Source organism: Nuphar pumila, chromosome 8 (assembly GCF_984573655.1).
Source record: "Nuphar pumila chromosome 8, dmNupPumi1.hap1.1, whole genome shotgun sequence".
NCBI lineage: Eukaryota > Viridiplantae > Streptophyta > Magnoliopsida > Nymphaeales > Nymphaeaceae > Nuphar > Nuphar pumila.
The window spans coordinates 120,749,975-120,776,829 of NC_143256.1; the positions used below are offsets into that span (position 1 = coordinate 120,749,975).

General features: G+C 39.3%; 3 protein-coding genes across 3 annotated transcripts; 2 read left to right on the forward strand and 1 right to left on the reverse strand.

Moving 5' to 3' along the window:
• The first annotated feature begins 8,901 nt into the window (after positions 1–8,901).
• On the forward strand, positions 8,902–12,466 carry LOC149830449 (uncharacterized). The gene is made up of 3 exons (XM_090015820.1): positions 8,902–9,382; positions 10,564–10,659; positions 12,170–12,466. The coding sequence occupies exons 1-3, from the start codon at positions 8,904–8,906 to the stop codon at positions 12,336–12,338; spliced, it is 744 nt and encodes a 247-aa protein (XP_089871946.1). The 5' UTR covers positions 8,902–8,903; the 3' UTR covers positions 12,339–12,466.
• Positions 12,467–13,973: 1,507 nt separating this feature from the next.
• On the forward strand, positions 13,974–15,389 carry LOC149830450 (pentatricopeptide repeat-containing protein At2g03880, mitochondrial-like). Its single transcript, XM_090015459.1, has one exon. It carries the CDS (start codon positions 13,974–13,976, stop codon positions 15,387–15,389), a length of 1,416 nt encoding a protein of 471 aa, XP_089871585.1.
• Positions 15,390–20,662: 5,273 nt separating this feature from the next.
• Positions 20,663–23,736, reverse strand: LOC149830451 (calmodulin-binding family protein). Its single transcript, XM_090015821.1, has 9 exons — positions 23,309–23,736; positions 23,090–23,204; positions 22,911–22,976; positions 22,728–22,816; positions 22,540–22,627; positions 21,964–22,110; positions 21,781–21,873; positions 21,570–21,671; positions 20,663–21,461 (listed from the first exon to the last, which is right to left on the reverse strand). Exons 1-9 carry the CDS (start codon positions 23,734–23,736, stop codon positions 20,847–20,849), a joined length of 1,743 nt encoding a protein of 580 aa, XP_089871947.1. The 3' UTR covers positions 20,663–20,846.
• Positions 23,737–26,855: the final 3,119 nt, after the last annotated feature.

Sequence of the window (26,855 nt, forward strand, 5' to 3'; positions counted from 1 at the left end):
ATCCATTTAGCATACTTTGGCCTGATTTTGGCAAGACAAATTTCATCATCTCAGGGATGGAGAAAATTTTCCTATAATTTTCTTTTTTAGTTTTGAAGGCATCCCTCACCCTAATAAAAAGCTCTTTGACCTTTTTCTGACCTGATTTTCTCATGTTATACAAACAAGATAAATATTTTCGTAATTCTCATGAAAACTTCTCATAGGCATTTTTTATGAGAAATTTTCTCACTTCCAAACATGCCCAGAAAGATGTTCAATGATCAATGAAGATAAGACAAATGTCTGAAAAAAACAGTCCATGAGTTTTTAAGCTAGCTAATTAAATGTGAATTAATATGGCATCGAAATGGTAGCTTTTCAGAAATTCATCACATAAACACAATAGAAACTATGAAAATGCATAAGGACATTAATATGAATTTGTGGAAAAAGGACAAACATGCATTCATATAGAAAATATGATTCATTCTGAAGAACTCTCAATCTAATAGAAGCCGTCCTGAGTTTGAATGAAATATGTTGACAACACCAATATTTAGGCTTTTGAAGTTTTCAGGATTTGGGGCTAATAACAAGGCTACTATTCTACTACGCCAATGTTGTCAGTATTGGTGCGTATCGGCCCATACTTAATAGTATCGGCAGAAAATCAATAAGATTCACCCCTGAATCAGTTTTTTTAATAAATGTAAAAAGTTACTTTAAAATAAATTTTAATATTTTTTAATAACTTTACCATGTGCCATGTTCTGATTGACACGTAATATTTTTTAATTAATTATTTTTTGGCAAATTCAGAACAATTCACTTGAGTATCGGTATCGCCCATACCGATACTCGCAACATTGTTCTACACGTTCCCAGCAATACCTGTTCTGTTTATGGGCTTGACTACTCAAAGATGCTGTCATTGAGAATACTAGGTGATGGTCATATTCATGTGTTTGTTAGTTAGTCTATATTAAAAATGCCAAGTAGACCTAATGCTACTAAACGAAAGGGGTCACCTACAGGATCTCCTCTTGTCTGGTGGAGCAGTGAAAGCACTTCACCTTGTATTGGGACGTTACAAGTTCAAATCCCAATGTTATGGCTGTAGATCTGGTGGGAGTCTGCCTAACCCAAGCTTGCCTATCTAAAAATAAATAAACAAAAGGGGTCAATAAGACATTAATGATCAAAGTAAGAGAATCTTTTTAAAGAAATTTGTTGTATCAACAACTATCTTACAATATTCTAGTTTTTGAGTAACAGTGATGCTTGGAGGTTGTAAAGTATCTTTACCAAAGCAGAAGGGCGTTCCGTAAGCCCTTTCATCATAAAAAAAACTTTGAGGGTACGTTTGGAAGCCAAAAGTGATGCAAAATAAAAAATCCTTAAGGATTTTTTGATCCTTCCAAACGAGAGAAACTCTTTCACTGACAGTTTTTGTAAAAAAATATAATTTTGTATAGAAAATATTGCCCTATGGGGGAGGCACAGGAATGTTTCCTACCAAGAGAAAATTTATTTTTACACTCCCCATCACCCATCTCATCACATCTCACCACCACCCATCATCTGACCATCACCACCACCATCCGTCTCACCACCACCCACCACCATCACCACTACCCTCTTCCTCTTCTCTCATTTTCTCATATTTTTCTACTATGCTACAAACAAGTGAAAAACTTTCTTTTGAAAAACTTTTCATATAAAAAATTCTCATAGGCAAAACTTTCTTTTCCTATAAGAGTTTTTCTCTCTTCCAAACGTACCCTGAGGGTGCCTTTGATGCAACAATCATGTCCCTCATTTAACGACGTGGCATGATGCTGGCCATAGGCCATACTTTAAAACCTTACTTGAGAAGACTAGAGTCTTGTCTTTCCTTGATAGGCAAGCTGGTGTTAGGTTGACCCCACCAGTTACACAACATACCATTGGGTTTTGAACTTGCAACGTCCCAACACATGGTGACCTGCACTAACAGCTCCTACCAAATAAGCTGAGCCCCATTTCCCATCTAAGCTCTCAATAGAGCTAGATGGCATTCAATGGATTAACAATTGGGTGATAAAGATTGCATGCTCTTGGAAATATGCCATAAGTGTAAGGTTCTGTTTGGAAGCTGAAGATGAGATGTGAGATGGGGAATCCTCCCACTGTTTAGGATTCCATATTTGAGAGATGGGAGTGGGGATCAGAGGAGAGCTAGGAGTTGAGATGGCCTCCTATATATCTCTCGCTTTCAGTTTTTGCTTTTTACATGAAGGATTGGAAAACTACCATCAGGATGAGAGACCTAGTCGTGCTGGCTAAGCCTATCTTAAGTCGCTTTCCCGTTGAACATCTGGTCAAAGTCCTAGAATCTGAACAGTTTTCATGGAAAGCTGGTATGCGGGTTTTCTAGGAAAAGCTATAACATAGTGTAAGCACAGACCCAACCAGGCCGTTTCTAGGTGAGGCCCTGGGATCTGCTCCATGTCATAGAATCCAAACCCACCCTTACCTCTAATTCTGTTATGTCAGTCCAAGTGATAAATTGCTGGTGATGTTTTGAAAATATAGCCCTGAAATATTCCAGTGAGAACATTGCCATATTTTCAAAATATGATAATTTTTTTTTTTACTTTTTATTTTTTGACCTTCCTAGGAATGGGATTCACTTAGTGGGCCCGAATGAGTGCCCTAGCCTAAAAAGGACACCCACTGAGCTAGCCACTGATATGCACACAGTTCGATCCTGGGCAAGCCCAGGGCAAGTTGGAGGATAACTTTATTTAACAAAATGTCATGATATTTACATTTATATAGCTTATATCTCAGAAAAAAAGAGTCTATTTTATTTTTATAATATTTATATTTTTATATTTTGTCGATAAAAACTTAAAAAAAAAATCAGCTCCTCGCGAGTTTTAAACTTGTATACGATGGCAGCATCAGCACAAGAATATATATATATATATAGGTGCCGAATGTACGGCAGATTTACATTGGCCTCATTTTTATTCACCTAACTCTTGCTAACGTTCAAAAATGACAATTTTAACCTTTTTTTTTTTCCTTTAAAGTAACGAATGTGAGAGAATTTGATTTGGTTAGATAATATGTGGTTGGTAAACAAGGCTGAGTTTTTTTTCAGCAAGGTGGGGAATGTATCGTCAAATCTTTAATATGATTCCACAAGATCTATTTTGGTTTAAGTAACTGATTGAAAGGACCTTTTGATTAATCCAAAGAGTTTTGATTCCATTAGTAATGAGGATTCAGATTATTACACATATGGCAGGTTGACCAATCAAACAAAGATTCAATAACTAAAAGACAGATTGATTATTTGGGATCCTTCCTTTCTTCAAAGAGAAGAAACAGAGACAGAATCAGATCGATTATTGGAATACCTTTCTGAATATTCCTCAATGTTCCGGCTATTCACGAAACATAAAAAGCATATGATTTTTGAAAAGAATTGAAGAGTTTCTTGGCAATCCACCTTTGTAACCTTTACTTTCGTACTTATATATACTTGGGGGAAAATAACTAACTTCATAAAAACACAGTAACTCAGATAATCATGTGAGCAACTTCTTAAAAGGTTAGGCGTCTATCTTAAATATTTGAAACCCGAGGCTACTGAATCTAAATTTGCTATATGTAAATTACCAAAAAAAAACAAAGAGTAAAACCATCAGAAAGTCAAATCAAAGACAGCTGTAAATGGAATGTCCCAAGTTGCTTGTTTGGTGGGACTCATCTATCATGTGGGGATCTCACAAAATTGGATTTTTGTTAGACAGAGATTGTTGCAAGTCGGTTTGCTTTCATCATATTATTGATTTTCTTGCCTATTGACAACCACAACACTGTTTGAACAATTTGACATTTCAAGTGGAGAAGAATAGGGGTGTGGTGGATATGATCTGATTACCATGATTCAACAATCAGTTCCTATCAAATGGACCAATCAGTTCCTATCAAATGGACCACACTGAATGCATCTGCAGGCTTAGATTTGCAAAAAAACCTTTGAAAATCTTCATTCATACCAACAAATATATTTAGTTGGTAAACATATTTCAGTTTTCCTATATATATATATATATATATATATATATATATATATATATATATATATATATATATATATAAAGAGAGAGAGAGAGAGAGAGAGAGAGAGAGAGAGAGAGAGAGAGAGAGAGAGAGAGAGAGAGAGAGTTGGTTGTGACTTGTGAGAAATCCAGGGGCCATTGTTGGTTGTTAAAATTTTTGAGCGAAAAAGGGGGACGCACATCAGCATCAGGTGGTGAAAAGGTCCACTCTCATATTTTAACTTCACAATTTTATAAAGAAAAGATAAAGAAGAAAACAAAGTTTTTCTATTCTAGATTTTGTTAAACTTCTTGTTATATGTTGAATTGGTCTTGCAGAGGTTGCAGTTGTGCAAATGACAGGGTTGGCTTGATGGGGGAGCACTTCACCATTCAGGAAAGCATGGATGGGATGAATGGTGATGAAGTGGGGAGCATCCATGTTGTTTATTTCTTGAGCAGGAAAGGAAGGATTGAGCATCCTCATCTCATACATGTCCAAACCTCCAATTGTAATGTTGTTCGGTTGCGAGGTAAATCTTCTAAAACATCAAATTTCTTGTTCATAATAATATTTTTTTTTGTTTTTTCGATAGCAGGGAGAAAACCATTGATTTTATGTTCGCCTCAAGGTACTATCAATTGTTTGAACCATCCCTTGTTGGTGTCCCCCTTACCCGCCTGGGAGTATATATACCTAGCTTCGGCCTTGCAGCAAGGATGCATATCTTGGGTTTCGAACTCATGATGTCCCGTCAACTTGAAACATCAATTGTCATTTCTAACTCGGCGAGCAAAGTGCTCTCGTACACCGATAAAATTCTGAGATAAAAATTGGAATTATGAGTCCCTATAAGGAAAACCAAAAAAAGTTATGAGTATCTCTGTAATCTTGATGAGGTTATTGCAGATGTCAAGAGGTGGCTTGCGGATGTAAGAGGGAAGGAGATGCCAAACACTTTTGCCTGGTCTAATAAAAGGTACCATGATCGTAGTTGCAGAAGAATGATGATTTTTATTTTTGGGCTTCTTGCACTGGATAGGATTTCTTGGTTGAAAACTTTTATTTTTCTGTAATTCTTGATAGGAGGTACAAGACAGGCTATATTTGGCAAGACTTGCATGATGATGATCAAATTACCCCCGTATCCCACAATGAGTACGTCCTCAAGGGTTCTGAAATCTCTGCAACTTCATCACCTGGTAAGAGTTTTATATATATAAAGAGTAGAGAGAGAATGTAGTAGCTGCTAACAATTTTTTTAGCTAAAGTCTGTTAATCGGGCTTTTGAAGAGTTTTTTTTTTTTACGTTTTCTTTAAATCTGACCAATCTGTTCTAAATGTTTGATTTTATAGGAATTAACTCTCGAGTCATCTGATTCCGATAACCGATAGTCTAAATTTTTTATAAATATTCAAGGTTTAATATATCATGTTTTCATCGAAAAAATGATCCATGTATTGTTCCCTAGTAAATGGACCATGTCTAACACATCTGAACGCTCAGATTTAAGGAAAATATAGAAAAAATCCCTTCAAAAGTCTAATTAGTTAGAAAAGTGGTTAGCAATTGCCATATTCTCTCTCTCTATATATATCTATCTATCTATCTATCTATCTATCTATCTATATATATATATATGAAACATGGTAAATGAGTTTTTTGGGATTTATGGGTGTTTTTTTTGTAATTCTGACCCATGCATAGATGTGTTTGGCATGGTTGATTCACTAAGAATCGACATTGGGATGATGTTTTTTCGATGAGAAAATTGATATTTGGAGCTTCAAAAATTTATGAAGATTTTGGGTCTTTGGTTTTTAACCCTATAAAAACCTACCCATGTTTCGAATGAAACATTGGCCTATAAAATCCAGCAAGTAGATCATATCTCTACACAAAAATTTAAAAATTAAAAAATCTATTGCTTGCTATTGTAGATTGTAGACAATGTAGTTGTAAATTCATAGTTTCGAGTTGTATCAACTCAATCTAACCCGATAGATATGTTTAACACGGTTCACTTACTAAAGATTGCACCTTAAAACAGCTGGCTGACTCATGAAATTTTGAAATATTGGTGTCAGTCGATTTTGAAGCCTTTGAAAAACATGCTTACACGTCAAGAGATATGATAAAAAATCTGTTTCTACTACACAAAATATAAATAATACAATGCTATATATATAATGCTATGGTCAAACGTGTGTATAATTGACCAGCTTCTTATATTATTTATATTTTGTGTAGTAGAAACAGGTTTTTTATCATATATATATATATTTTATTTATTTCACCTGTTATCAACCTAGCCTTCTTTTTTTTATATCTTTTTTTTGGTAAATCTAACCTTGACATGGAACTTTTAAAGGGATCAGCTTTTGGATCATTTGGTTTTGATGTTCAAGCAAGCTTTTCTAAAGCTTCAGAAATAAACAGCCTGATTTAAATAACATGTTTTTCGATTGAAAGATTGATCTCCAAAAAATAAACCATTTTAACAATGTCAGATTGAGTCAAAACAACTTGCACCTTTGAGATTTCAGGTCAATTGTACGTGGTCAACATGCACATAATATAAATAGGGGTGTCAAAGGGTCGGATTTGCTCTGAACCCAGGTAGAACCAGATTGAGACCGATTTTTGGGTATGGTATTGGGCCCATTAGGAGAGAAACCATACCCGGACCTAATAAGAACTACATGAACCAGACCCAGACCATACCCGGTAAAATAATATTTTTATCATTTTTATATTAAAAAATTGTGGGTCTTAATTGAAACTCGGGTCGGGCCCTGGTCTGGTATAAAATTTCACAAACTATACCCGGATACATGTATTAATCGGACCTTCAGGTCTGAACCCGGGTCTTATTATTTATCACCATACCTGGATCCTGTAGGGTTTGGTCCAGGTCGGGTCCAGGTAAACCGGACCCATTGACACCCCTAATTATAATCCCTTGGCTATGTTTTTTCTACATTTTTTTTTTAGTCATGAAATTTTAGTGTGTTTACAGGCCATCAGTTTTTTGTATTGCCAAAAAACCTGCTCACACGTTAAAATCTGGAGATCCAATAGTAGAATATTATCCTTGGTTGTGTGTTTTTCAGTAAAAATATTTTCTCAAGTCATGAACTTTTGGTGCATTTACATCAGTCAGTTTTCTGTATTGGCAAAAGAAAACTACTCACTATTTCAAATCTTGTGATCCAATTTGATCTAACACCATGGATCCGTTCAGCATGTTTAAAATAGTAGGAATCGATCATTGGATCATACTTTTAGACCTACAAAATAACCTATTTTAAGGTTGAACATTCAATACATAATAAGCTTTTGATTTTTCAACCTTCAGAAAATCTGACATACACATCTCAAAAACATGATCCAAAGGCCAGTTTCTAATAAATCAAACATTAAGATCACATCTAGAGCATGCCTTAAATGCTTGTTGGCTGACTGGCTCTACTCATGCTGATAATTCTTTTAAATTATAAATTACCATAAAAAATCATGTCTATACACCATTTAAATTTCACCTGTCCCATAATCTTCCTTGTTTCAGCATGCTTTATTTTCGTTGGGTCTGCCAAACCCAAGAGAGAGAGAGAGAGAGAGAGAGAGAGAGAGAGAGAGAGTACTGGGTAGATTACATAGCAAAGATACTCAATCTAGTGAGTGAATGCCGCACATCTCTTAAATCCTAAATTAAGATTAGGTGAAATGTGATTGCATACTTTTAAGTGTGCTGCTACGCCCCAAAGCAGTTTGGCATATGGGGCCTAGGCCACTAGTCAGGCTATTTAGGTTCAAATCTCATGGGCATCACTTCTTGTGCAAGTAGGAAGCCTGCTGACTTTTTAGGTTCAAGGTAAGCCCACAGAGTTTTACTTTGTCAGGATAGCGACTCAGGCAGATCCTCTTGGCAGCTTTTCCGTGTAAATATAAAAAAATGTGTGCTGATACAGCTTATCACCTGCCAACTGTTGTTGTGCCCTACAACTGCAAGGTATGGCAGTGCCCCGGGCGACAACGGGGCTCTGCCCCACCTCACCCCGTTTGAACCGGGGATGAAGGGCTTAAAACGGGGATGGAGGTTAAAATCTATCCCCGTGCAGGGATGGACTTAAGCTTTTTCCTGCCCCGTCCTGTCCTCGTCCCCGTCCCAATCCCCGCCTAATCACGTCCTCAATCTTTTAAGGGATGACTATAGACTAAGGGAAAACGGGCCCCGCCCGCCCCCGTTTGGACCAGGGATGGAGGACATGAAACAGGGATGGAGGCGGGGGTGGAGGTTGAAATCTATCCCCGTGCAGGGATGGTGGTGGGGATATGAAGGTTTGGATTTTGAAACGGGGCGAGGGTGGAGACTTTGTTCACCACCCCTGCCCTTATCCACTGCCATCCTTACTGCAGGGTTGTATCCCAAAGATGAGAGGTGATTAGATGCAGCAGCAGCACACTAAAAGTGTGAAATGTAATCACATTGCACCTGATCCTCCCTCGGGGTCCCCTTCCTCCCAAATGGGTGGATGTGTCGCATCAACTGATTAGACCGAGTACCTGGCAAGGTGCGGTACAACCTTTGCGTCCAGAAAATGAAAGTTTTTGCATGGCTGTGCCAGACGCGAAGCACGAAAGCGTGTTCAAACCAAACATATGCACCATCAAGGCAAAGTTTGGTACGATTATAGAGGAAGATGAAGACAGCGGCATATCAGATAAAGCATTCCAAGCCGGATATGAACCAACCCACGAGATGAAGAAGCTCCAATGCTCAAACTCTCTCAATTCCAACAATGACATCGTGAACCCTTTTGGCATGGAAGATCTGAGAGCTTCCGGCCACGGCGAAGGCCTCGCCGATTCGTTCTCTGATTCGTCGACTCAAACGGACGACGATTCAACGATAAGTGTACGCTCAAGCAAGCAAGCACACAAGCAAGGAAGACATGAGAGGAATTCCCATCGAAATAGAGACGTCAAGGAAGAGTTCGTTGATGCTGAACTGAAATTGGAGGAGGTAGAAGAGGAAGATGGAAAAGATGAGTCCACAGGAAGGAGTGGGACCTCTCGGCTTAATAAGAGGAAGGGTTCATCGTCCGTTGGTGGTGCATATTCTCGTTTCTTGAAGAACTTGCTTACTTGTCGTGCTGTGGAGACCAAGGACTCTGCAGTGATGCATGTTCATGCAACCAAGAAGAGCTCAGAGGGGAAGAAAGTGAATGGCCGTGCTAACAATACTGGTTTGGAGATCTCGAATGCTAACAATGCAGAAAGGAAAAATGCGAACAGTGACTGGTGATCTCTCTCTCTCTCTCTCTCTCTCGTCTTTTCATTGGGAGGTGTGTATCAGTGTTGGTCCTTTTTAAGTGCAATCTCATTGCATAATTTTTGGTGTGCTGCTGCATCTAATCACTCTCCTCTCCATCGGCTGTTGGGTCTCACAGCTGCTGTGAGACTGTATCTCAAAGACAGAGGGTGGTCAGGTACAGTAGGACACAAAGTGTCAATGTGATTGCACCTAACCGACCTTTTTTTCAATGTGAAAAGATTGAGGACAGGGGCTGTCAGTTTGTGGGGGTCAAGGATGGAGGACAATCAGATGCTTAATGGGCAAATACTTGTGCAATCATATTGCACCCCATCCGAACTCCTTTTTAATTGGGGAGGGGTGGAAGGCATGGGGCCTCCAAGTGCAATGTAATTGCACATTTTTAATGTGCTGTGATCAGGTGCAGCAGCACACTAAAAGTGTGCAATCACATTGTATCTGATCTTCCCTCTTTTTAATAAGGGACGTCCACCATGTGTACTATCCCAAGAACACTGGATCTGTTTCGTTTCATCGGCCAATATAGTAGCTTTAATGTGGTCATGAACTCCACTGGGGTTCAACATTTTGTGCATTAAACATTGCATCGTCCTCCATCAGGTCTTGGGTCTCAAGATGAAGGGTGATCAGGTGCTTTATTGCATACGATCTTTTCACCAGGCCCATTGTGATCCAGTTCTTAGCTTGTCATCGAAAAAGATATTTAGCTTTGTTAAGTATCCATTTTTTTTTTAACACGGATTTAGTAATTGAAGGCTATGTAACTAAGACCCACCAAATGATTCTATGTTTAGGTCGCTTTTCAGCCATCCACTTCTTGGCCACAGATGCCCTTCATCTAGAAATTAATTGAATGGCAGTGGAAAATTTTGTGTGGCCCATTTAGGTGGAGACTATTATTTTTTCATGTGGCTTTTGGATGCAGTTGGCATTCAAAGAGCCTTGGACAGTTTTCTAGTGCAAACAGTGCTACTAACAAATTTTGACTTCTTACCATAATTTCATCAAAGAAAACATTCATTAATGGAGGTTTATCTTGGAGAAAGATCTCCAAAGTCTTATCAAGTTGAATTACAGAGCCATATATAGAAGAATAAGGTTGGGATTGATCCCTCTGCTAAAGTGTGATGATATCATGCTTTTGCAGGAAAAGCCATAGAAGTGGCAAGGTAAAGAGAACAGGATCCATGCATCAAAAATCAGCTTCCTCAGATCACAGACACCTCCCTGAGCCGACCTGCTCGTAAGATCATTCTTTCCTCTATGCTACCAACATTCTTCTTAACTTTCGAGTTTTATTTGCATTTTTATTATATTATATTTTTAATATATATGTATATATAACTCTTAAACAATTTATGTCCTAAACTTCCCTAAATGTTTCTAGAAAAAATAGTTTTACATGTTTTTTTACTTAATTACAACTCATAGATGTGTTCAACAATATTGCTTATTCATTAAAAACCATACTTTGCATCAAATCGATTTGATGAGATACCTCAATTTCTATTTCAAGTTTTGGTGTAGTATGAGTCATTGATTCAAACATGCATCTAAACATGAAAAATGCCAACTCTAATACACGTTTTATACTAAGTTACAGAGGATATGTGCAGGAGTAGATTAAGCAAAAGTTGAAACTTTGTTGTTTGAAACTATGACACTATTTAGAAGCACATCTCTCTCTCTCTCTCTCTCTCTATATATATATATATATATATATATATAAACTTTGTTATATTTGAAACTTTGTTATATTTGTTGTTTGGTTGGCCGTAATAGTTGATTGACTAACAAAAATATTCAGGATAAACTTGCCACGGAAAGAATATTTCACAGATTAAAATAATGGAACTTACGTGAGTGAAATTGTTGATCACATCAGCAAGGAATTGAACACATTTATTATAACAACTCAGCTGAGGCTGTCTGATTAGCTTTTTTAACGGTTAAGGAAAAATAAAAACCACATCAAATGAATTTTATAAAAAGATACTGATGAAAATAAAAAACAACATAAAAAATAAGAGTTAAAAAAAAAATCGGCAATGCATATACAAGTTCAATTTCTTTCTAATTTTATAAAATGAGGCAAAAAAGACATATGCAAGATATTATTCTTTGAAAATTTGGTTAATTTAATTCAATTCAAAACTCCGATCCAATACAATTGGATCCATATTCGAATTTTTAGAGATTGTATTTTCCAATTACAATTTTCATTTTTCTAAACATTATCTCAAAAGAACAAGTTCGTTTACTAATCTGTTGAAGAAGACATTTTTTTTATTTTGTCTTTAAATTTTATTGAAAAAGGCCTGTTTTATTAGATTTTTTTTTTGTCCCAAAGGGGTTTGGCCTAGTTGGATGGGATCTAGGCCACTAGGTAGGTGGTTGAGGTTCAAATCTCCTGGGTGTCACTCCTTGTGCAAGCGGAAGAGTGGCGACTCTCTGGGGAATTAGGGCTAAGCCCACAGAGTTTTACTCTGGTAGGATAGCGAAAATAAGTACAACAGACATAGCCAACGTGACTAGGTCTCTGATACTGAGGGCAGTTTTTCTTAGTAAATATAAAACAAACATCAATTTTTTGCTAACTATGACTGACTTTCTTGTAGGAAATTCAGACTTGAAACGGCATACCAATGAGCTTACTGAAATTAACAAGAACTTGTGCATGTTTTAATTAATTTCCTTCTGCACCGTTTAATTATTTTAATTTGTAATAATAAAATAATTACTTAAATTTGCAGGCAATGTGGCAAGAGGTTCAAACCGGAGCAGCTAGGAGCCCATATGAGGTCTTGTAAAGGCTTGAAATTGCAGGAAAAGAAGTCAGCCAAGCAAAAGATGTCACAAAATGCTAACCACAGGGATGATCAGACAAAGGGAGAAGCAAGTGGTGAAAGGGATAATTTTTGAGGGGAGTGGATGCAATCTAACATTTCATGTTTGGCAGTTTGACAATGTTTCAAAGGGAACATAGATAAGAAAATAGAAAATGAAAGCTTATATGTAAGTTTTGGCTTGAGTTAATTTTTTGACCATGGACAAATATCAGCAATATTTTGTAAATACGTGATCTTATCATGATATTTTAGAGACCAATCTAAATCTTGAAAATACCAGGATATTTTCAGGATGTGATATATCTTGAATATTGTTGCTATGACCAACAACTCGGCGCCTAGCTTACTAAAAGCCTAGATCTTTAGCTCACTTTGCCCATCGGCAACACTAGCAGTAGGGGGTGTCAACGGGTCGGGTTTACCTGGACCAAACCATATAGGGTCCCGGTATGGTGATAAATAAGATGACCCGATTAAAACTTGGGTCCAAACCTGAAGGTACGATTAATACATGAATCTGGGTACAATTTGTGAAATTTTATACCAGACCCGGTCTCGACCCGAGTTCCAATTAAGACCCACAAATTTTCAATGTAAAAATGATAAAAAATATTATTTTACTGGGTCTGGTTCATGTAGTTTTAATCGGGTCCGGGTATGGTTTCTCTTATAGTAAATATGATTAGACCTAAGTCCGGACCCGATAGCATACCCAAAAATCGGGTCCAAGTCTTGTTCCACCTAGGTCTAAACCAAAGCCGACCCGTTGACACCCCTTATAACTCTCAGGCATAATGTCAATCATCTTCCTTCCACGCTACAAGGACTGTGAACAATCTTACAAGACAAACTAACATATCTTTTCTTTTATTCGTTATTGGAAGAAACCATGTTCAGGATCAAAGACCTTATCCCTACTTCCATATTCCAAGAAACTTGTTAATTGGTATGTTTGATTTACTTAGATTAGGATTTAAATACTTGATTCATATTCTAATTTAATAGTTAATTAGAATTAACAAGTTTCTTAATTGATGTTTATCAAAATTGGTATGTTGGATTATTAGAATTTTTTTCTTATAAATATAGAGAAGATCTAGGATTAGGAAGACTAGAGTTGGATTCAAGATTTGTTACTTTTGAGTTTGTTTGGTTTATTTCATGTTTTTCATTAATTTTTAGCAATTTTCTTGATTTTTTTTGTTATTTCTAGATTTATTTCTTGTTCTCTTAGATAATTCGTAGTTTGGATAGAATTTTCTCACAAATCGGTCGTCCTTATAGCATCGGCATAATTTAAATACGAAAGGCTGGAATGTGACAAAATCTTCTAAGGGATCTGTTAATCCACTTATAACATCGGCATATTTTAAATAGCTTTCATGCCACAACAGAATTGCAAGCATTGTGCTGTAAACTCCTATGCTGTTAGGGGTGCTAATGGGTTGGGTTTGACCTAGACCTTGGGTAATAAATGAGAAAGTCCTATTACAATTTGGGTTAGACCGAAAAGGTCCGATTGATATATGGATCCAGGTATGGTTTGTTAAATTTTATACTAGACCCAACTAAGATCCATGTAAAAATAAAATAAAAAATATGGTCCGGTTTTGATCCATGGTTCATGTAATCCTTATATAGGATACGGGTATGGTTTCTCTTATAGTGGCTCAACATGGTGAGCACCTGAGCTCAAGCCGTGACCACCATGGGATGCTCGTGCATATGCTCGTACTTCCCACCATCCCAAGCCCTCTACACGCTCAAAGCAACACCACCACCACCACCACCACCTAATCTCAGGTTGGAATCATTCACCCACCACCATCAATTCCTCTGCATGCCCACCATCTTCGGCTCGTCGACTGAGAGAGCAGTTGTTCGCGGAAGAGCGAAGAAAGGTAGCGCGGTGCTGCCTTCGGTAGACGACTGGAGCTTCGAACAGAGAATGAATGAAGCTCTCGATGTGCTGGACCTCATGCAGGCCCAAGGCCTGCAGCCCGACTCCAGCTTGTACTGCATCCTCTTGAAGAGCTGCGCCGATTCCCAGCACCTCCAAATGGGCACCACCATTCACCAACACCTCGTGCGCCGTGGGCTCGGCTCCGACGTCTTCGTCGCTAACAATCTCGTGAGCATGTACGCCAAGTGCGGGCGTTTGAAAGCTGCACGCCAAGTGTTTGATGATATGCCTCAGAGAAACGTGGTCTCTTGGACCGCCATCATTTCGGCTTACTGTCAGCTTGGTCGCTCGGACGAGTCGCTGAGGCTGTACGACGCGATGAGGGCGCAGAAAGTCCGGCCCAACGTTTTCACTTATGCCGCGGTGTTGAAATCGTGTGCAAGAATGCGGAATTTCGACAAAGGATGTGAAATTCACCAAGAACTGATGAAGGACGGATGTGAATGGGACAGCTATATCAGGATCGCTTTAGTTGACATGTACGCGAAATGCGGGAAGATGGAGGAAGCTCGGGGGGAGTTTGAGAAGATTCCTGAGGGAAATCCGGTGGCGTTCACTGCTATGATTCAGGGCTATAACAATCTCAACAATGGAGGAAATGAAGCTCTAGACCTCATTAGGAGAATGTCACATTCGGGCGTTGATGAGAAGTTTATCAAGGAAGTAGGATTCTCTTGCATGATCAGGTTTTGCAGCAAGATAATGGGGTTGAAGCAGGGGCAGGAGATTCATGCCTACATGATCAAAACAGATTACAATTCTGGATTTCAGACAGGCAGTGAGCTGGTTGAGTTGTACGCGAAATGCGGCAAGGCTAGGGCTGCCCTCTCCCTTTTCAGCAGGCTGCACATTAAACCTGATGAATTGTGGAGTACATTGATTTTTGGTTGTGTAAGAGAAGGCTTGAACTGGGATGCGTTGACTCTCTTCTCCAAGATGTTGCATGAGAATGTGGTGTCTGATTCTTCTTTGGCGCGCTGCATTGTTGGTGCTTGTGTTTGTTTGTCAGCAGTAGAGGAAGGGAAGCAAATCCTTGCTATGTTGATTAAAACATGTTATAGATCATTGGATGAATCACTAGAAGGCTGCCTCATAAGTTTGTGCAACGGGAGTGGAGAAAATGCATCAGTTTTGCAGTTTAAGACTGCTGTAGAAACTTAAGGGAAGTGTACATATGAAAAGGAGGTATTCTTTGGAAATTCACTGGTTCGCATCTTAATCAAAGCAATCAATTAAAACAGGATCGCATTTAATCATGAGGGCAGATCAGCTCATATTGTATATGACCAATCATCGGTTATATTCTATCCCCTCCGCTCATCTCACTTGGGAACTGTGAGTCTCGCTTGGAAACTGAGAGAGTGGGGCCGTGCACATCTCCATCAATTGAGATATGCAGTGGGGATTGAATATAACAGATGTCCGTTATATACTGTATCACCTGATCTGCCATCATTTATCCTTCAGCTCGTGCTCACATTCGGCTGCAGAACTATATCACAGGTCTTATATACTATTCTTTTTTTTTTTTTAATGATGAAGGAACCCTCACAGAGAATCGGGTCACTTAATGAGCCCGCCTCCCCTGCAAGGTAAAACTCCGGGTTGAGGACATGACCACCCAGCCTTACGACCTCCACCGTGATAAAGCAATGGCAGTATATAACTACTATATACTGTTTTTTTAAAGGCATGCTGGGGTTAGGCAGACTCCCATCAGTTGTAAAACCATACCATTGGGATTTGAACTTGCAACGTCCCAACAAAGGTGACAAGCATTCACTGGTCTCAGGAATACTATGAGATTAACTCAACTGCTGGATACGAATCTATCATTCTCAAGGCTCTTATGTTCAGATGGTTATGGAAAATGGGAATTTCTGGTTGGCGAGACAATTTTTATCCTGTATTTCAAAGGAAAGCTCAGTTTTTATCCTTTATATTCCAAAACATATTAGATCCGAGCCGTTTTTGGGGGTCTCTATGTCCATAGCCAAAGGTAAGGGTGTCAATAGGTTGGGTTTGACCCAGACCCGACCTGTACCAATCCCTATAAGGTCATGGTTTGGTGATAAATAAGAATGCCCAATTAAAATCCGTGTCGGACCCAAAGGATCCGATTAATATATGGAGCCAGGTATTTTGTGAAATTTCATACCAGACCCAAGTCCGACCTGAGTTCTGATTAAGATTCACAATTTTAATGTAAAAATAATAAAAAAAATATTATTTTGCCGGATATGGTATGGGTCTAGTTCATGTAATCCTTATAGGATGTGGGCGTGTTTTCTCTTATGGTGGGTCTAATTAGGCCCAGGTTCAAACCCGTTACCATCATCTCAAATCAGGTTTGGGTCTGGTTCCACGTGAATCACCCGACCCTTTGACACCCCTAGCCATAGCCATAGGTGGTTGGTCCGTTAACTCAAGTTTGGCCCAATCTAGATCAATGTAGATGAGCCAGCCTAGTTATGAAGTAGGCCAACACGGATACGTAACTCCATTAACACATGGACTAGGCTGTATCTCATGCTGACCTAACAAGTCTGACACAAATCCAACTCGCAAGCATTAAATAAAAGCCATGAGTTTTACAATAACTTTTTTTTTTCAAAAACTTTACATTTAATTTTTGCCTATCTAAAAACTGGTAAAAGTCAAAATGTTGCTTCAAGTTGATATTGAAGTGAAAAGATCAGGTGCAATATGATTGCACAAATATTTGTGCATTAAGCACCTGATCACCCTTCATCTTGGTGACAGGCCTGTCAGTTGGGGGGGCCAAGGCCTGATGGAGGGCAACAGGTGCTTAATGCACAAATTTTGTGCCATGTGATTGCACCTGATTGGGACTGGATATTGAATGACAGCCCATAAAGGAAGAAATGAATTCTTTACCATTTTTTTACCATGCTGATTGAAACAACAAAGGCAAGATAGTTATATGATTTGATATCATCTTTTCAAAGTCTGTTTTTGTCTTGAATCTTGTGAAAGTAGATCAATCAACAAAGCCAACTTCTTGTGATTTACGATTATAGCTATTTTCTCAGCTTTTACTTTTATAAGCTTCTACTTTCTCACCTATGTCCAAAACAAACTTGTGGGATTCCTTTTCAATTTCAAGGGATCGCTTTTAAGCTTCACAAATTCGAGAATTGGGGATCTCTAGATCCGGCATAAAAGTCCTAAATTTAATGAGAAATGCCTCTACAAACCACATCAGGCCTTGGATATGAGATGCATTGTCATCAAAAGCACCCTAATTTTTCATTTTAGTGGAGCACAATTCCAAGTATTTCTTGGTACCCAAATATTAGATGTCAATCTCATTAAAATAGTAAAGGGTATATATATTTACAAACACATAATGAAAGAGACCAGCATCACTTCATCTCAAGAAGCTTTTATGGGGCTTGTCACTGCAATTTATTCATTTTTTGACAGGGTTGCTGGTTTGAATTTCTTGGTCAAATTTTGATACTAGATGCCCAAAATAATTACTCCATTGGATTCCATCAAGGTGTCAGTATTCTGTGGGAGGTAAGTGCAAAGCTATCACAAACAAAACCCACTTAATCATCTCAACCAAGAAGCTGGTTGTCAGAGTTTGCACCCATGTTTCTTTTGAAATTGGGCGAGCTACAGTTGTAGACTCTGGTCTTAATTTGGAGGGTATACCCTATAGCTGAAGGCACAAAAAACAAAAAATTGAAAAGCCAGACGCGTACTGCCCAGCTGGCCTGTGCCAACTTAGGTCATAACTACACTTTGCTTTGGGTTATGCCAACAAATCGGGTCTTGAGGTGCGTGTCATGGGACCAACAAGTACAGGAGCAATACATAACAGACTTGATTAGCATGTATTTAAGATTAAGTGCAAAATCTAACCTTTGGATGATGTTTAACACGTCCTATTTAAGTTTTATATCATTTTTAGACCACCCTTATTTTGATGAATTTTGAGTTGTTGATTTTCACTTACTCAAAAATAAGATCTTGATGTATTAGACATGATAAAACCTTCTACCATAACAAATAAATCATGCTAAACACATCTGCATGGTTAAATCTACCATTTAATGGCTATATCCATCCAAACAGGAGTATGTACTACTGTATCATATCATGGTACAAAATCACCGCGCACACACACATATATAGATAAATGGGTCAGTGCTAAACTCATTTGGTGCTAAACCGCGTGCTAAATGGGGTTTTGAGTTTTTTTTTTTTATTTTTTTTTTAAATTTTGACTGCACAGATGTGATCTATGTATTTGATTTTATAAGGATCAGCTCTTGAAGCGCTTGATTCCAACACATGGGTGGGTTTTTATAAAGTTCAAAAAATCAAGGGTCCAAAATCTTTGTAAACATTTTATAATTCAAACATCAATTTTTTCATGGAAAACACATGATCTAGGTGTTGATTCTTAGTGAATTGACCATGCCCCAACACATTTATAGGGCCGAAACCGCATAAAAAGCACCGGAGAAGCTAAAAAACCCATTTAGCACCAAATGGGTTTAGCACAGACCCATTAATCTCTCTCTCTCTCTCTCTCTCTATATATATATATATATATATATATATATATATATATAACTCTCACATCTTTCAAAATTGAGCTAATGACCAAGTTCTAGAAGCCAAAAAGACTTGTGTGTAAGTAGCATCAGCCAGCTAAAATTCAGTGGCCATTTGATTCTCTTATTGGAAAAGCAAATCACCGTCCATGTACCTACAATGGGCTATCCTCAAAGACATACGGCAATGTAAGCTAAATATCATGTTAGGCAGGCTGTCATGCCTTTCCCTACCGGTAGGTGGGTGAGGGTAAGGATGCACAACGAACTAAGCTGGCTTGAGCTCGGCTCGAAGCTCATCGGTGCTTTAAATAAGCTGAGCTTGTACATGGCTTTTTGGCTCGGACGAGTAAACGAGTCGATGTTGATCGGCTTATTGAGCTCGATAAGACTTGAGTAAAAGTATATATAATATATGTATGCAAAATAAAATGATAAAGTCAGCGTTTCTTTAATGGATAGGGCGTTTGTCTTTTCCTCAAAAGGTGTTGAGTTTGAATCTAGCACCTTTTACTTTTTTTTTGTCGTACATTAATCTAAGAGATTTTTAGTATGTATAAGGTTTTTTGGGGTACAAAAAATACATAATCTAGCATAGTGGTGGGTTACTTGTGAAACGTTTGAAGAGGTTCTGGATCGAATCCCACCTTCTCAAAACCTTTTACCATGTGTAACTTTTTTAGAATGCCATTCAAGCTTGGCTCGGCTTCGAGCTCAAGCTGAGCTTGGATAGGGTCATTTTAAAGTGAGCCGAGTTTGAACCGCGCCCAATCTAGGCTCAAACTCAACTTGTGTGCACCCCTAGGTGGTGGTACTAGTGGTGTTTTACACTAAGGGTGTGGGAACAAGGCACAATCCATGTTGCATCTATTGGCAATCCAAAAATGAAATTGCACCTAGCATAAAGACCCGATCATGCTGGCTTAGCTTGTCATACCTACAGTAGCCGTAGTGCTAGAATAAAACTCCAAGGTTAAGACCCCCACCCCCATGGCTTATTCTGCACGTCAGCTCGCGCAGAGGGGGGGGGGACACTCACGAAAATCAAATCATGGCCGCCCATCTGGCCAATTCCGCGTCCCACTATGACAACCCCCTTGGGGTAATTTAGTGGTTTCTTCCGACATCGAGGAAAAAAAACAAATCCCTTTCTCAAATGAGTAATCTAGCTGGGTTTTTCCACAACATCAAGGGCAAAAAAAGAAAAGCCCCATTCCATTTTGAGATGAAAAAGGGAGGGTCTCAAGAGGATTGAGGGCCTGAATATGAAGGAGAAAAGACACAAGAACTCTATTTCGTAGTAGCAGAATGTTGGTGTGAATCCAACTCATTTACATCTCAACATTCTATGGAGAAATCTTTATGAATTCATAGGTGAATTACTCTAATAGAGAAGCCTATATATATATATAGCTCGGGTTAGGCCGACCAATATCAGAACAACAGCCGCCCCATGTGGCAGAGGGATTCGATCCTGGGCTTTCAGCTTGACACAGGACCCCACTTACCACCACCACCTCGGTGGTAGAATTATGATGAGACAACTATTGTTTTAAAGATTGGCGTGTTCCCGGGGTAAGCCCCTAGGAGGTTTAGCGATGATGTGGACAGAGACCATGCATAAGTAGGGCAGGCTGAGCCAACGCGGCTAGGTCTCTGCGGCTGAGCCGGTTTCTTCGAATAAAAATGAAATAAAAACTGTTGTTTTAAAGATACGTACGTGCCACCATGCATTCTCACTTAAATAATTAGTTTGGTTTATTTGCCATCTCTCTTGTAAGATCCCAAGTCCCATCTATGGTCTCATGCATCCATCCTCAAATTCATCTCTTAATCTTCTTCAAAAAAACCAATTAAAATAATACATTTAATTGAAATCACCTGTATAAATCTGGGTCCTAACATTGGCCCCTACCGAAAAAAAAATGAGAATGCTCTACTTGTGTGATCTTTTGCTTGTACAAAAGAATGAATGCAGTGAGGTTCCCACTTTTATCAATGGGCTAGTAGATTTAGGGCTCACCATCGATCATGTAAGTCTTGGTGATAAACCAAACCTAGATTTTGCAGTTGCGGTTGATCTTGGGGACAAGTTCACTTGCTCCAGTGCTCGGAACTGCAACTCTGAAGGGTGATCTCTTACAAAGCCGATTCGAGGTCCGGCACCCGTCGTCCACTTGCACGATAACTGTTTTCCTAACTGGTATGATACCATTCCCTTCTTGGAATTTATCCTATGAAGGATCTTTGGCAAGACTTCGACATCCACATCCGCTTCCGCATTTTCTTGATCAAACAGATTCCTCTTGCAGAAGTGTGAATACTGCTGAAAGTTTTCTCCTGTTTCCTCATCACTCAAATTGGATACACTGGCTGCAGTGTTACTGCCATCTAATCCTATGGTGTGAATGTCACTCTCTGATCTCTCACTTACAGGTGCTTGATTTGGCATCAGTATATTGTTCTTCTGGTCTGTGGGGCTTCCTTCCATAGCCTCAGTTTCACTTCTGGCATCAGTAGATTGTTCTTCGTCGACTGAATCCGTCTCTTTGACAGACAGGTCTGAATCAGATAAGACTGTCTTTAGGCCAGCTCTGCTTCCTTCCCTGCCAATTTCTTCATCATCCCCCTCGGTTGGACTTCTCTGGGGACAAGGAAAAGTAACACCAACATAAGATGCAGCTTCTCCCATTGCAAGATTTACAGTTCAGAATAACAAGGCAAATGCAGATGCATGGCTAAGACGACAAACCTTGACATCAGTGAGGTCAACTCCATTTTCCCCAAGGAAGCTCATAAATTCCTGAAAGTTCTCTTCTGTGGGCCGATAATGACCGCTGTATGGCCAAACAGCCTGGAACAACAAGATGCAAGTTAGACATCATCACTGAAACATAAGCACCGAAAAAAGCCGATCTGGTACAGAGCCATTCATTAGAATACATGCCCAGGGTGTTATATACCTTGAGTATTCCATTTAACACAACCAGTCTTCCTGCAGCAGATGTAGCACCTCCAGCAAGAAAGCTTGAGTGCTGAAAGGTACCTTTCTTTTTCTGCAAAGTTGGGCCCAAATAGAACGCTTAATGTCACAGTAATGTCAATATGCAACTGTTGCATTTGAAAGGAATGACATTGATATTCACCTGCCCTACATACAATGCCTTGGATGTACTTAAGACAAATATCCACTTAGCACCATTGCCTCCTTCACATGCGTCTAAAAGTTTTCCTGTCTTCTTGCACACAAACTTTCCATCTTTCACAATCACTTCATATGCCTCCCTTTCTTTCTGAGAATGCAAAGGGTAAAACGGAAGATCAGAAAAAACGCATCCTTCTCTTGTAAACATGCAGAAAGCTGTATTAAACAAAAAGATTAAACTCTACACTATTTCACTTTTAAATGGTAATCTTGTTTGGCAAGGTACATTCCCACCATTCAGTTATTAATGAAACATGCTCATGCTCCAATAAAAAAAACTAGTGTTTAGCTTGAAATTCAACAGAGAGAATACTGGTAGTAAAAATTAGCATATCTATATTCAGACAGGTGCATCTAATAAAATTATCATGAAAGTGGTAAATAATTTACTTAAAATGGGGATTAATCTAGTATAAAATCCATGGTAGTTTGTACGAGTGTGGAAAAGGATGATGCAAAAAAGAAATAAACCACAGAAAAATGAATAAAAGCAACAGAAGTCGACAGTGTCACTTACTGGGCCAAGATACTTGATGCACTGCTGTTGAAGTTTACACCTTGGGCATTTCTCAAGATTAACCTCCTTCCCTTCCCCAACATCCAACCTACCATTTTTACATTATGAATCAGAAATCCATATCTACCAAAAGTTTCATGATAAAACAATTATTCATGGTTTTGACATTAGGAATTTTATCTACTTACCAGTAGAAAAATGGTTGTTTGCTATCGCAATCTAGCCACTGATCATAATAGAAGTGCAAATTATGCCCATAACGATGCCTTGGATCAATCTATAAACACCAAAAAAGAAAAACAACACCAAATTATAAGGACGAATCTTCTCATGAGAAATAATAATAATATAATAATAAGCAAAAAACTTACTGCTTCAAGCCAGTGTTGCAAAGCCAGCTTCTGAGCCTTCTCATCCTTAGACAGACCCTTACCAACCTGAAATGCATGTAAAAAGCTATAAATCAAAGTACCCAACTGCAATTTCATGGTAAATTTTCTGCGATCGATTCGCTACCGAAACATAATGATCCTTCTGATCCAATATCTACCTTAGCAGCTCTGACCCTCGCCCTCGACCACCGAGAAACCGCGCTCTCCTGCTTACCGATGTCGAAAAACGAGACTGAGCTCCGCCTCAGCGTCGCAAAGTCCAGTGCCATCCACCTAAAAACCATCAAAAGAGATCAAACACCATTACCAAAACCTCCTAAAATCCAGAATCAGCAAAAACAGAAGACAATCACAGAATTCAGAGGGGGAACACCAACCAGAGCTGGTTCACGAGCACGGCGCAATCCGCCAAATTCCTCCTCGTTCTGAAACTCTTGTAAACCTTCTGCAACTTCACCGCGGCATCGTGTTTGGGAGAGTCCAACGTAGTCTTAGAAGCGGGCCTTTCGTCCTCGAAACCACGGTGCTCGATGGAGATGGTGGTCTCCAAGCGGAGGGGATCAGATCCCCTCTTCCTAAAACTCACGGACCCTTCAATGAACATTGCCTTCCCGGACCCCATCGACTTCAAAATGGTGGCCTCGGAATCCTCTCTGCTGTCGAAACTCAACGACCTCAACATGGTTTCCACGTCTTCCCCTTTGAAACTGATCGATCTCACAGCAATCTCTCTTTTCTGCTTAGAAATCTCACAATGGTCACTACCAGCATCATTCTTTTGCTCTGTTAACATAGAAAAAGCCATACCCATTTGGGTCTTCTGCTAAATCCTGCAACATACCCAATATCTCAATCATTAAGGCCTGTTCTCTGTAACACAAAGATGCAAAGGGAGGCAGAGATACAGAGAGAGAGAGAGAGAGAAAAGAATGGGTCTTCAAAATGCAGACAGAAACAGAATCTAGTTCCTGTAAGCAAAACAGAAGGGTTGTACTTGTATAAATTTGGAAAAGGGGAGCAGTTCATTGCCTGAGAATGGGCCTTTTGACGGTCTCCACACTCGATCCTGGAATTACTCTGGGGAGGACAGCAGAGAACGAGATTTGAGGAGTGAGGAAGGCTTTGAATGATATTTATAGTTAACAGATTTGAGGAGTTGAGGGTAGAAGTATTATTGCTTGTAATAGGTTTTGAGAAGCAATTGAAAAGGGTGACGAAGCATTGAAATCTCAATCTTACATGGTTTCTCATGGCACGTGTTTTAACGAGTCGTGGGGGGAGTACCTCGCTGGCTTGAATGTAAATAAGGGGACAAACAAAATCGTTCAAATTTTTATAAAAGGACGGCCGTCAGATTGCCATCAAAGAAATTAAAATCTAACACCACCAACTATACTTAATAATGGACAGTGAACCGGGGCCCCACCCCCGCTTGTCTCCGTTTGAATGAAGGACATGAAACCGGGATGAAGGTGGGAATGGAAGTTAAAATCAAAACTGGTGCAGGAATGGACTTACGCGTTCCCTCGCCCCATTCCAATCCCCGCCCCCCCCCCCCCGGTGCAGGAATGGACTTACGCGTTCTCTCGCCCCATTCCACCCCCCCCTCCCCCTTAGGGGTGGCAAAATCTGACCTGACTCGCCAACCTGCTTCTTAGCCGGGTTAGGGTTTGGCTTAAATGGGTTCGTGACGTAAACAGGTCGACCTGCCTAACCCGTTTATTAAACGGGTCATGTTCATGTTAGGGGTATGCCAACCGGTTTGACCTGTTTAATAAACGGGTTAGGCATGCGGGTCAACCCGTTTATACGAATCCACAATCTGTTTATATATATATTAACTTATCTAACCCTAATTCTATATATAATAACTTATCTAACCATCAATCTGTCAAGTGTCTATGTTATCGGGTTGACCCGTTTAATAAACGTGTTGCCGTGTTGTGTAATCGTGTCATGTCGACCTGACCCGTTTATTAAATGGGTTAACCGTGTCGTGCCGGGTTACCCGTTTAATAAATGGGTTGTGTTTGTGTTTGCCACATCTGATCCGTTTAATAAACGGGTCGTGTTCGTGTTGAGGTATTCTGACCCATCAACTACCCGACCCGACCCGATTGCCACCCCCTACTTGTTCCATCCCCAATCCTTCTTTAGGAATGATGGACCTAAGAAAAATAAGGTCCCACCCAGACTCAACTCGTTTGGATCGGAGATGGAAGACATGACTTACAGGGGATGGAGGGGGTAGGATTTTGAGACCTTGTCCCCCTCACTTGATTAGTCTCCGATTTGCGGTGCTGAAACAAGACACGTGTTGCTTTTGTGTGTGATTTGTTTTTTACGTGAGATAGTAGTTTACGTGACGTGTTTTCGTTTTCAAGGGAATAGTTACGGGGTTTGTTTTCTATCGTAAGAAAATAAATGATGCAATCAAGGACGTTGTTGGGATTCTTTCATTCAACCGGAGACAGATTGTTTTTTCTTAAGAGATTTGTGAAAATTTCATAGAATGGTCATTGGTCAAGCTGGGAACGATTCAAGTCATCACGACCAAAGTAAAATCCAGGTGCAAAAAGCAATGCATGAATCTACAACTACTCTTTTACTTTGTATGAACTTTCAAAGAATCAAAAAATAAAAAATATTCAATATACGTAAAATGCATGAACACAAATTTCAACACTTTTAACACGAGAAACGCATTTACAATATCATGTATATTCATTTTCACATCAAGAAGAACACATTTGAGTACTAGGTGCACACATAAAATTCCACTCTTATGCTTGAGTACTAGGCCAGCTGATCGTGTCCCCACTTGGGCTATGTGAACCCTCCTAGAACAGGACACTGCCCCATATATGCCATTCTCCAACCAAAGTCGAATTAGTCAAGCCCAAGTTTGGAGAGTTGGCATTTAATAAATTATTTGTATTTTTATAACTTGTAAGAAGAGGAAAATGACAATAGTAAGTTTGTTTATCCAATGTAAACTTGTCAAAGAAGAATTTAGGCTGGTTGGCCAAGCTTAAAGTAGGACTAGTAACCTTCTCGCAAATGAAGGCAAAAAAGGATGAAATTTGACAATCCTATAACTTGGAGTAGTGGCATGGCGGGTTTAGACCGTTTGACGGGCAGTCTAGGTTCAAATCTTATGAGGGTCACCTCCTCCTTAAGCCGAAGCTTGGCGACTCCTTGTGGTCAAGGGTTAAGCCCTCGAAGTTTTATGCTGACATGAACAGAGACCGTAAGCACGATAAGCTGAGCCAGCGTGACTAGGTAGCTTTTTGGGTTGGTTGGTCATGTTTGGGGACGCCTTCTCATGAACCACCAAAAAGGCCAAATCCACCATCACGGCTTACTCAATCCAATTCATAAAAAAAAAAAAAAAAAAAAGCTAAAAAGGGTCAACCCACTTTTTATAAGGTAAAATTTTTTATAAGGACGACCGAAAGTAGCAATTTTTTATAAGGTAAAATTTTCAGATCAAAACCCACTTTTAACCTTTAATTCCTGCCCCTGCACTAACTTTTTTTAAATTCTTAATATATTTTTTGTAAATTGCCAGAAAAAAGCCCTACTAAGGTTTAACCTTTTATTACCAATTACTCGTGAACATATTACCAACTTGATCGGAACAGGGGGCTCTCATTGTGTGGCAGGAGCAGTTAGTGCACGTCATCTTGTGTTGGGACGCTGCAAGTTCGAATCCCTACGGTATAGTTGTATAACTAGTAGGGGTCGGACTAACCCAGATTTCACTGTCGAAAAAATTTGATGGAATATTTACCAACAGAGGCTTCCCGTGGTTGCCAGGAGCTGTCACTGCAAGTCTCCTTGCGGTGGGAGGTTGCAGGTTCAAACCCCCAATGGTACTTTAGAATAGTTAGAATAATAACTTGTGGTTCAAACCCACAAGTT

Bases quoted from the DNA above. Each gene is read 5' to 3' on its own strand.
- LOC149830449 (XM_090015820.1), top strand. From the start codon at position 8,904: ATGGAAGATCTGAGAGCTTCCGGCCACGGCGAAGGCCTCGCCGATTCG. The intron at 9,383-10,563 runs GTGATCTCTCTC...ATGCTTTTGCAG, and splicing joins AAAAATGCGAACAGTGACTG to GAAAAGCCATAGAAGTGGCA. The intron at 10,660-12,169 runs GTAAGATCATTC...TTAAATTTGCAG, and splicing joins CTCCCTGAGCCGACCTGCTC to GCAATGTGGCAAGAGGTTCA.
- LOC149830450 (XM_090015459.1), top strand. From the start codon at position 13,974: ATGGGATGCTCGTGCATATGCTCGTACTTCCCACCATCCCAAGCCCTC.
- LOC149830451 (XM_090015821.1), bottom strand. From the start codon at position 23,736: ATGGCTTTTTCTATGTTAACAGAGCAAAAGAATGATGCTGGTAGTGAC. The intron at 23,205-23,308 runs GTTGGTGTTCCC...GATGGTTTTTAG, and splicing joins GTGCTCGTGAACCAGCTCTG to GTGGATGGCACTGGACTTTG. The intron at 21,462-21,569 runs GTTTGTCGTCTT...CCTTGTCCCCAG, and splicing joins TTGACCTCACTGATGTCAAG to AGAAGTCCAACCGAGGGGGA.